The sequence below is a fragment of the Seriola aureovittata genome, chromosome 18 (assembly GCF_021018895.1).
Source record: "Seriola aureovittata isolate HTS-2021-v1 ecotype China chromosome 18, ASM2101889v1, whole genome shotgun sequence".
Taxonomy (NCBI): Eukaryota; Metazoa; Chordata; class Actinopteri; order Carangiformes; family Carangidae; genus Seriola; species Seriola aureovittata.
In genome coordinates this window covers 16,198,513-16,210,307 of record NC_079381.1, presented here as the reverse complement: position 1 = coordinate 16,210,307, position 11,795 = coordinate 16,198,513, and the positions used below count along the sequence as shown (strand labels likewise).

The window sequence follows — 11,795 nt, the reverse complement described above, 5'->3', positions numbered from 1 at the left end:
TTAATTTGGAGCATATTTCCTCGTTTCCTTGGTCACCATACTTTAAACCATTAATTATGGTTTAGAGATTCCTACACGTTTGCCTTGTTCCAACAAGTTGTTTTGATTTTTCTTCAATTGCACCATTTATTTTCGTCTTTTTCTAGCATGTGGCTCTGCACTCTATTGACCCCAAATGTGAACGTAAAGATAATTGAGCAAAGTGAGAAAAACGTCAACAACCGCATAGTTTTTACATATTTTATTCAACACTTAAATCCAAATTAATTCATATCACAGCCATTAAGCTGAACAGTGGTTTACATGCTCTTGGTTTTCAAAAGTCCATTCAGTATGAGATATATTTGTTATAGCAGTGATAACTTAAAAAATACAATACGAATGCACATATAGCTCTTAGCACTCCATTGTCCACCGCTATAAACAGTGACAGTATACAGACAAAAATAGAGAATATCATTATGCTTCCATTTCAACCAGATCACTGTCAATTTTTCATTTATATAGAGACACTTAGGTGCTTGAAGTGGTAAATTGTGGTATATTTCCATGTTTGAGTTATTGACATAACCACACAGTTGACGGAAAACCGACATATAAACACATACACATGCGCACACACAACGACCAGGTGTCCTTCTCAGTGGGAGGGAGTCACTGTAAATGACAGCTGGTCACGGACGACACACACACCTGAGGTCCCTTTCAGGACTGAAGGCACACGCATGTACACACTCACACAGCACCTCTGTTTCTCTACATTTACACATATACTGCATTACAGACATACATAACAACACACATACACATACACACACGCACACACACACACACACACACACACACACACACCCACAGACGCTGGGCACAGACTCCATAAAGGACCAAAACGAGGCACAACGGGACTTGGCAGAGCGACATGGAATGTTTCGGTCATTGATCTTTGATTGTGAAGCTCTCAGTCAGTTTAGTCGTCGGTGTCCTCCTGAGAGAGAAGAGGGACAAGAGGTGGGCTGTGAATTCCCTGTCCTTTATGCAAATGACTTCCTGCGATGGGAGCATTTTAACCTTGAGTGAAACTCCTCCATATGGCATGAAGCTGTGAAATCTCAGAAACTGTGTAAACCAGTGACGGTAATGTTGCGACAACCATTAAGACGGGTTATGTATTCCTCAGTCAGTCCTTCACCTGAGAAATGATGATTTGTTTTTCGTCTTTGGAATATTATTCTTCCGATGTTTAGAGGACAATCCAACCAAAAATGTGTCCAATTTAGAAAGCATTTAGGATATAAACCTCCACTAAATGCTGTACAATACACAAACGTTTAAATGACTTTAAAAAAATGTTGAAATAATTTAAAGGTTAATGTTTTCCTCAAACTCCTTCACCCTTAAATGTTGATTTTGTTTCAAAAGCAGGGTATTCAACTAAGAGAAGTACCATTTATGTTTATAATGTCTTAAGGGAAATTGGTGCATCTAAAAGCCTCATCTGAAAAAAACGTAAATATAGCAAAGGTTTGATCTGTTCATTCTCCCTGAGATTTTGAACTGAGAGACAATGAAAAGTCAATTTTCTCCTGTGTAGATATTGTCACTGAACATGCTGAATATGTGCACATGTAATATATTCATTTTCATGTTGAAATACTGATGCAGCTTCACATTACCAGCTGTAGATTTTATATCAGCCAGTTGCAGTCTTACCTCTGTAGCATCAGCAGGGTCAGAATCAACCGGTGACTCTGCCACGTTCTGTGCTGCCAGGGCGTCATCACCCTGAAAAAAAAGACAAAAAGAATGAATGGATAATGTGGAAACAGACAATAGAAGAAAGGAGAGGGGCTGTTGAATGCAGAAACCTGAGAAGATTTAATATGGAATGAAGAGCGCAATGAAAAGTGCCTTCAAGTGCTTGTATTTGTGCACATACTGAGAATTTTAAATCCTTCCACTTTTTCTTTCACACCGCTCCTCTCTTTTTTTTGTGTTATACTGACCCGTTTGAGAAGCCTTTTTCAACAGTTTCTTGTGGACAAATAAAGAGTAGACACAGATTGAGCTGCAACAATTAGTCAAATCATCGTTTGCTTGATCAACAGAAAATCAATCTGCAGTTATTTTAATAATCAAACAATCATTTAGTTGTTTTCTGGAGGACACTGCCAAATGTTTGGTTCCAGCTCCAAGTTTCAGTTCTTTTCTTTGTCATGCAGCGGGTGGTGGGGATTGTCGCTTGACAAGACCTTTGTCCATCGTTGCTATTAGGAGGCAATACATTATAATACATCCTCTGAGCAGCGCTAAGTGTGCAGGGCAGATTGGAGCCTACTGTGAGTTGCTATCGGAAAGTGACGAGATGGGCCGGGGTTAGCTACTTAGCATGCTAACTTCAGTAGAAGAAGAGACGTGAGAGAGACAAGAGTTAACATCGGTGTTGCTTTCCATCACAGGACACAGCTCTTGGTGAGTGACAGAATGAAGTTTGATGCTGAACTGGCAACGTTTCTTCTAGACTGGTAAGTAAACAGTTATTAATGCTAATGCTGAGTATGTAGCAATAATTGGTGGTGTAAGATCTAAAACTGTTTTGTAGCTGTGATTTGTCACAGTTTTGGAAGGCACTTACAAAGGATGTTGTCCTACTGACAGATCAGAAAACACTTCTTTGTGTAATTCTGGGACTTGTTGGTTCTGGCACATCTAACTGTCATTGCCTTTACAACAGGGACAACTTGTGATAAACCCACAGAAGAACACCTAAGCTTGAATCTGAACGACACACGGAATTCACCCCACTCTCGCTTCGTCCCCTGATACATTAAAAAGGAACTTGCACTCATTTCATAACGGTCATTATGATCGTGGTCATTTTGAGTGAGTGGGCAGCTCAGAAAGAGACGAGGCATGAAGCGCTAATGAAGGAGGTGGGTGACGTCTCTCTGGTCGAGCTCAAAAGGATGCCTTGATTACACCGTGCCACTAAAATGACCTTCCTTAATGAGGAGCGGTCACAGTGAGCTGATGTGTGTGTGTGTGTGTGTGTGTGTGTGTGTGTGTGTGTGTGTGTGATGCGCTCGCCGGCTGCTGACATAACCTTAAACCAGTTATTGCACCTACTCTTCCTGCTGTTGCATTTAACACCACCCATCAAGTCTCCCATCTGTTCACCCAGCAGAGCCAGAGAAACGCGTGCTTATGTAAATACACACACACACACACTCTTGGACCACAGTCTGCCAATAAACACCGCCTTTTCTATTTACTGTGGTCAGATTAAACTTTGGCCAAAAGTTTAAGATTTGTTCAGTCATTTTTTTTTTTTTTTTAGGACAAATCAAACCTGAGATGACTGTGTAAACCATAATCTTCCAAAGCAAAATCAAAGCCAACACCTCACCTACGATTACTGTGTTGTTTCAGAGCAATTTTCAAGCAGAAATTGCTTCCTGGGGGATATGAAATACAGCGGCCTCTTTTATTGCATGTCGCTGAAAAGATCTGAGCAATAAGACGTGTTTGTTGAGACCATTTTCTATTTTCTGTCATGTATCCTCCTCTGCTGTCCAGCACTCTGCCCACCACTCTGTCTGCTCTGCTATCTCATTGTCATTTTCATCTCCTTCTACCTTTCTGGCGTTTGTGTCTCCTGATATGAGTCACCAGCAGCTGATGAATTGGTGAAACGACCAGATGAAGAGATTAATCAAGACTCAGCATGCCACCATCCTCTGTTTGCTTGTGTGTACGTGTGTGTGTCTGTCACAGGAGACAATCTTTGATGGGCTCTCTCAACCTGGCATCAATTTTTAAAATGAAATCAATATTAATGATGTTTAATGGCTGAGCACATGGGAATGATGGTTGAATGAGGACAATCTGCTGCTGTCTGCATGTCAGTCTCTTGCTGGGAATACCAAGATTTAAAAAATCTGTGGGTTTATTCCTCTATCAGTCAGTCCACCATCTTTCCATCAGTCAGTCCACAACCTCCCCGTTTGTCCATCTGTTTGTCTGTTCTGCTTTTGGCTCGTCGGGGTTCCTCATAATGAGGCTGATCACATTCCTGGTGGAGCTTGATCACTGTTTTATCCCTAAGGGTGTATATCACGATTAGTGATCTAGCTGCCTTTAATAACACAACTGCAACGAAAGATGAAAGGATTTGATTGGGTATTCGTGGGAAAATATCATCTTTTGATAATGGAAATCAAATGCATGCAGGGCAAAAAAAAGATGGAGTTGGGGAGAAGATTTGTTGATTGCCTCAGTGAAAGAGCTGCTGAAAAACATTTTGTTCAGGTGTCATTTGTTGCCACTGGCAGGAAAATAACTCGATCATTTCTTTGGTGTCTTATCTTTTTATAATGAACTTTTCACTAATCACAGCTAATTAAAGCAGAGCTGAAGATGCGCATGTGCGTATGTGCGTGTGTTCTGTTATCGCTTGGTGTCAAAAATGTTGTTATTGATTCCCTTGTGTTTCATCACTAATTAAGGGATGGGAACTCGAGCATCACAACAAACATTCAACAAAGTGTTTGCGTTGCCCGGGGAAATATTTGATTGGCTTATCATTTCCTGCTACTCTCAGCGATGTTATGAGAGAAGAGGGTAATTACAGGCAAATTTAACTGTCCCCTCAGAATTACATCCAATTTTAACACCTTATTAATACAGATGTATGACAGAGGAAGTACGGGGGAGTGTGACTGCTACTGTGTGACGACATATGAAAAACATGCGAAAGCAGTGTTTTTCAGTTAAGAAAAAAAAAAAGAAGCAGAGCATGAGCACAAGGACCGTCTGTCCCTCGTAGAGTTTGTCTAGTTTGAATGCTCAAGAGTTCCTGCGCTTGTAAGAGCTGGTGTTGAGTAAAAGTGAGAAAGTAGTGGTTTAGGGTGAAAGTCTTTCACATGTCGCCAGTTGTAATTAAAGGTGCCTCACAAGGTTTTCTTGTAAACAAACAAGAAAGTGTTGAATGCATTTCCTTCCTCCTAAAGTAGATTTTTGTGAATATTTTGAAACCTGCCTTGTTCACAACCATGGCAGTTGACAGCAGTCTTCTTCATCACAACCTTATTGCGTCATTACAGCGCTTTCCTGCACATTACAGTACGACAATGTGTGATGAGTGTGTATTGCATCATCAAGTATGCATGCATTAGATGTAAATGAAAGAGACCTACTTGTGAAAACATTGCTCCACAGTTCTACTAGTGATTGAACTTTTGCTATTTTATTTTTGTGGCAAAAGTTGTTAAATTTACCCGTAGCACATGCAAAATCCATGAATTCTTGTTGTTTCACATGTGGTTTTTAATGTGAATATTACATGCGGAAAAAATGCCTTAGATCAAATGTGAAATATATGAAAAGCAGTGTGCTCCACATGTGATTAACATGTAAAATAATACACGGTTCTTTCATTTCTTTTATTTTAATGCTAAATGTACAGTAATACGCCCTAAAATCATCCTGTAACTAATCTGTACTCTTGAATTTTTAAATTGTAGACTCCCACATTGCTTAAGCCCCAAATTACGACCCTGACTGTATCTACAAAAATCTACAGGAAGAGCTAGTGAAATAAAGCTAAAGACCAGGAGAGAGTGAAATAGAAAGATACAGACAGCAAAATGTAGCGTAAAAGAACCCACTGACAAGGGGAAAGAAGAATCATTTTTCATATTTGTGTGAGTGTCGCAGCAGTAAATTGTTTTCTACTGTAAACTGCCTTTACCTCCTCCTTTGGACAAACGAAGGCCAGACTGACTGATGAACAATGCAGGAAAAGCTAACAATATGTAACGGCTTTGGTTTCAGAGAAGAAACACACACAGCAGATAAGATAAGAGAGGGCAAATGATTCAAGGTCAGGAGGCCATTTTGACACGGTGGAGACTTATAACTGACAGCCAGTGGCATGAAATGGAGGGATGTGCTGTGCTGCAAACCACCATTTCTAAAGGCGTGTTTAATTTTATACTGGTAGGTCTGAGGAGAAGAGTAAGCATTCATCATGTCTAGTCGCATTAAAGTTGAACTGAGATTTGAATTTTTCTCACTTCTTCAGTAAGGAAATATAGAATATAATGAAATTTTATAATGATGAAATCATAAAACTGTTCCATGGACATATTCGTGGAAAAAGTGTCTAAGTATCGAGCCTGTATGTTTCCCATGGCAACAGTTGAACGATATGTGAGGGTCGCCGTTGCTAGTGTGTTTGCCAAAACACAGTGTCAATTTTAATGCTGCCCTATTGACTGGAGCACGTCACAGCCCTGTATAGCCTACACATGTTGATAGAAGATGCTAACTTACTCATGTTAACACTGATTCCCACTTGATGTCACTTTTTATTCATGTTATTTCAACACCTGCTGAGTCATTGTCAGCTCCCGCACACTCAGTGTTGTGTTCTTCCCACACTGGAGGCACCTAGCTAGCATTAGCAGTCTCTCTTTCGTGGCTCCAGATGTTGTCATGGCAAATGACAAGACTGTCAAAATTAACAAGTAGTCCTGTCACTTCAGCACTTCTTATATTATGCTGCGTTCACATTATATCATTTACGGTGCATTTATTTTAGCCTCCAACTTGGACGTATCAGGAATTTTTGACACCATCAATACCACTTGGTGAAAAGAACTACAGAGATATCAGCAAACTGAGTGGATGCAGGTAGATCACCAATTCCATCAAAATAAAATCCGATATCAACATTAATACAGTTTATTTAGCTAATTTTATAGGAGCTAGATAGCAAAATTATTCTGGCGAACACTTGTCACATTGGCCTGTTACTTTCTCCTGGCTCGATATACGCCCGGTTCCACAGCCCAAGTCCGGTCCACGTATAGCATGACTGTTAAATGCTATTTCCACATCTGGACCGATTCTGCTGCACACAAAAAAAAGTCATCCAACACTGGAGGATAACAGCTGGAACCAGCCCAGATGTGGAAGCAAATAGGCCAGACTTGGGCTGAAGATCCAAGCCTATGTTGGGCCAGAAGTTTCATTTTGCTATCTTAAATGCGTAACGTGAAATCAGCTCATTTTGTTTTGCCGGTGTGACTACAAGGTTAGCACTGTGGCTAACCACCGTGGGATAATGTCTGTTCTTCCCATTCTCCTGACATTACCCTGTGATTTGAATCACACCTTAGCAATGGCTAACAACTTCAGCCCACCAAACCTGCCAGTTGTATTATGAACTATTTTTAGTGCCTGTCCATAAAGATATTGAACAGGCATATTGTCATTGTCAGAACTAAAGCCCACTGGGGAACACTATTCTAGATGCTTCTACCACAGCTCAAGAACTGCAGAATTAAAACTAACAACATTTTAAGTCAAGTCAAAACACACAGAGTATATATAAGTATTCTAATTAATTACCAAAAATTAATTTTTATTTTCGATTCTAATTTAAATCAAAGGCATTTTTCTTACTTGTTTGGCTGGATCCTTCTTGACCAATCCGGTGGCAGCAGCAATATTGCCTGCACCCTCCACAGTTTTCTGGGCCACAGCTGTAACCCCGGTAACCACCGCTCCACCCACCTGAGACACTCCAGACACAGTTTTACCTGCAACTGAAGTCACAAAAGAAGGAGAGAGGGGGAGGGCATTTCAGGAGGGTGTATCTCTAAAGAGTCGCAATACCTGTGAGGATTGGCTTGCATAAAAAGATAAACATGACACACATCTCACAAAACTGGATTTCAAAGCTTCCACAGTGATGGGAAGGAAACATAATGTCAGCGGTGCAGCCCTTTAGTGACTTACTACTCTCACTTCATAAATAGTACTTTGAATATAGAGTAGCATTGTAGCATTGAGATAAATCTGGATGAAACACTAAATAGCTTCCAAAATGTTTGTTATTTTACCTGTTTTCTTCCTATTCTCGCATTAGTGTTATTGTCAAATGTAATGGAAGCTCTACAGAGTTCTAAGTGTTATCAAATACTCGGCTGCCTCTTCTTCAAACGCCCTACAGAGTTATTTAAAACCAGATACCTAATATCATTTGGTAAACTGAAAGTCCTCAGGAACAGCCTGGAGGCCTTTTCCTTTCAAAACCCTTCTACACTGACTTTCACCCCGCCTTTTATTGTCTGAGCAATGCATTGTTTCGTTTGTGGTTTTGCATAGCAGTACTTCTGGTTTCACATTTGTTTCCTATGAATTTTATGGAAACTTTTTGTTTTACTGATATTTTGTAAAATTTTATAAAATAAGCTTGGCCTCTTTGTTGAATTAAGGCTAAAACATCAGTCAACATTGATATTGTTAGCATACAATAAATGCATTTTCCGATCCTTTTACAACAAGTGCTCAGTTTAGGGTCACACTGTGCTAAAAGCTGCTGTTTTATTGTCTTGTGTTGGTTTTTTCTACAGCAGTGATTCCCAACATGGAGATCAGGACCCAAAATAATCATTTGTTTTCATAAATTTCCACTGATCTTTTCTTTTTTCCAACAAATTACTGGATAAATGTAAGTGTCAGCACTTTTTAAGAAGTCAGACCAAAAACAACGAAAAAAAAAAAACACATCTCTGTCTGTTCACAATTGGTAGACATACACAGCTGATGATTTTGGGTCACAAGCGTCAACAAGCCAAAAAGGTGGAGACCCAATGGTCTGTGCTGTAACACAATGGAGTCCAACAGTGTGACACATAATAATTAATCATGACTCAGCTGCTCTTTGCTTACAGGGCAACATCTCTGCTTGTCGGGAAAGCAGATTATCAGATCATGAGTCTAATGTAAGCCACTTGGTCCCACTGATAGAAATGATACCATCCATCCTCCCTTATTTAAAGGCTTTTTATAAAACACTCTGCCATCCGTTTTTTTCTCTCGTATAATCCCAGCTTCCTAAACACTAACAATACTTCTAATAATGTAAAGCCAACAATGTAGAGCCATTTTCCTGGATGCCTACAGCAGCCAGTGTCCCTCAGCTTCTCTGCTTGTTATGTTTGAGAGAAATGGCACGGCCTGCACACATGGCCCACAGGGAGTTAGGACGGTTGTGTTGAGTCAGGCGGTGAAATATGCCACTTACTCACCTGCAGAGTTACAGTACATCTCTCTTATTGACCGCCAGAGGATCCAGTTAGATTACACTCTTTTTTGCCTTTATGTCTAGATTAGATCTACTGTACTTGTGTAAAAATCCTGTCATGACCGGCTGGTTGCAAAATGTGTAAATTCATGCTCTGATTTTTCAGAGCAACATGGGAATGGAACAGATGTATTTACGTCTGCATTAATGTGTGCTGTTACCTGTTGTGACTCCATCCTTCGTTTTGGTACCTGAAAGGAAATGCAGGTGAAGCTCAATTAGTCAAAAATAGGAATACAGTAAATGATCAAAATACCCAGTTTTATACAGGCTCAGAATTGTGTATTAAATTGATAATAATAATAATTAACCAATAACTTTTCAAAGCTTTCTGTCCCATTTTCAAATGAAATGATCATCAGTCAAATTAATTCTCAGCACCCACCTACAAACATAACCCCATCTTTCGTCATCTCAGCTGCTCCAGTCACTCCCTGCTTGGTTTTCTCCGCCGCTGCCACGACCCCATCCTTGGCTTTAGAGAAACCCTTCATAAACGCGTCCATGGCTGCTTGATTGGCTCCCAAATAACACACAGCTGTGAGGATGTCAAAACAGGGCGCAATGAGATCTGGGCACTCCCGGATGAAGTGAGGCGCTCGGTGTTAAAACGAGTGACAAGACACACACACACACACACACACACACACACACACACACACACACACGCACAAAACGATGCCACCGCCCTACTTTTCTTTGGTTTGTCAAGCCAATATCACCGTCTGAAATATGTGTGCTGTTGATACAAGCAGCTCTGAAAAATCCCACCTGTAGGAATTGGTTTCAGCCCAGCTGCGAAACCATGAATGGATTTACTATCAATTTCAATAAAAGAAATAAATAAATAGAAACTGAGCTATTGTATTGCAGTGCGATAGGGAAAAACAAATCGTGTAGCAGCTGATATTCCAAAATAGAGAATTAAAAATATATATTACGAGTAGAAAGGCAAGAAATCAAAGAGCTGTGCTCCACGCACCTGTTTGCTTCAACTTCCTTTGAAGCGAGATTGTGATGAGTCTTCCGGGATGACAGCGGAGATTCCCCCCAAAGAGCAGTCGAACCGGTTTATTGTCTCCAAACTACAACTACTACTAACGACCGTGCGTGTAGTATTGTCTGCTGAACAGACAGACGGACACAGACAGAGTGAGACAGACAGACAGACGCTCCACAGGTTTGACAGTAGACGCCTCCCACGCCTCGGCGATGGAGAAAGAGCGATTAAACCCCGTGATGCTGATGCGAGAGAAGAGATGCTCCGCTGCCTGTCTGTCTGTCTGTCTGCAACACACACACACACACACACACACACACACACACACACACACACACATACACACACACACACACACACACACACACACACACACACACACACACACACACACACACACACACACACACACACAGATTACGTAGCTCTCTCTCTTTGCTCGTGGGTTGCCCACAGCGTGTAGGTGCAGCAAGCAAAATCATCGGTCGGCTCAATACATCTGCGGCCGAACCGCCAATTAGTGGCAGTGTAATTATGTAAGAAAACACTACTGGGCTGTTCAGTGCCCCCACATGTGAGTAAGATGTTAACTACAGCTGCACGGCGGGTCGCTGATGATTTTTTTTGTAAAGGCCATGTTGCGATTGGCTCGTGGTAAATCAGACTCGTCACAACTCGTATTGAATTTTACAGATTTTTGGTTAAAAAACTTTGGTTCCCCTTTTTAAATAAGGACAGCTTTCATAAAGAGTTTACGAGTTGTAATGGTTTCATTAACGGTTAAACGATAACAATTTATTAATGCATTATAGATTAGATGAAGGGCATTAATAACAACAAGTTTTGGGTTGCCAGTTTTCGAACTCACCACTTAAAAGGTTTGCAGACGATCTGAACCAAAATCTGTCTAATCAGTTTATTAACAACTTTATTAACAACGTGTACTCTTTCTGTTTGTCAAGAATGCAGTTATAAATGTTTAGTCTGTTGCTCCTCAATCAGCTCATGGGATTCCCATATGGTACCACTTTCTAATAAGACACTCCTTAAATGATAGCTTATCATAATAAGCCATGGTGTCTGCAGAAAGTGAAAAACCCCATGAGGGTTTACTAATGAATTACAATCTCAATTTTACTAAAACAACAACAAATACAACAACAGAATATATTGTAAAGCTGCATTTTTTCACAACCTGGCAACCATAAATGTGTTATTAACAAGGTGCAAGAGGTGCCTTATTAGAAAGAGGTACCAGTTATTACTAATAAATAATTAATAAAGGGTTTGAACATCACATCGTAAGTAGAGGATTTTGGTTCCAGATTGTCTGGAGCCCTTTCCTAGATATATGTGGTCAAATGTTCTAACTAGTCAAAAGGAATTTTTACAGGCAACCCAGAACCTCTCCCTATTCACTTTCTTATAACAAATCTATAACGGATTTGTTAATGATTCATTAAGCATTAATAAGGTCAAGTTAAAACTTGATAACCCTTGCTAAAGGGTGTCTTATTAGAAAGTGATACTCATAGTAAACTCTACCATAGGACACGATCATAGTAGGCTACTGTAATACTTTACTCGGATATAGGCTACAGTTTACGTAGGTTTAAGGGATGATATGAGTCAAGCTTAGATAAT

At 40.2% G+C, this 11,795-nt stretch overlaps 1 protein-coding gene across 1 annotated transcript; it reads right to left on the bottom strand.

Annotated features, from left to right (window-relative positions):
- Window positions 1–226: 226 nt before the first annotated feature.
- LOC130186021 (alpha-synuclein-like) lies at window positions 227–10,437 on the bottom strand. The gene is made up of 6 exons (XM_056402715.1): window positions 10,134–10,437; window positions 9,537–9,689; window positions 9,313–9,342; window positions 7,465–7,607; window positions 1,711–1,782; window positions 227–985 (listed from the first exon to the last, which is right to left on the bottom strand). Exons 2-6 carry the CDS (start codon window positions 9,655–9,657, stop codon window positions 968–970), a joined length of 384 nt encoding a protein of 127 aa, XP_056258690.1. The 5' UTR covers window positions 9,658–9,689; window positions 10,134–10,437; the 3' UTR covers window positions 227–967.
- Between the last annotated feature and the right edge of the window lie 1,358 nt (window positions 10,438–11,795).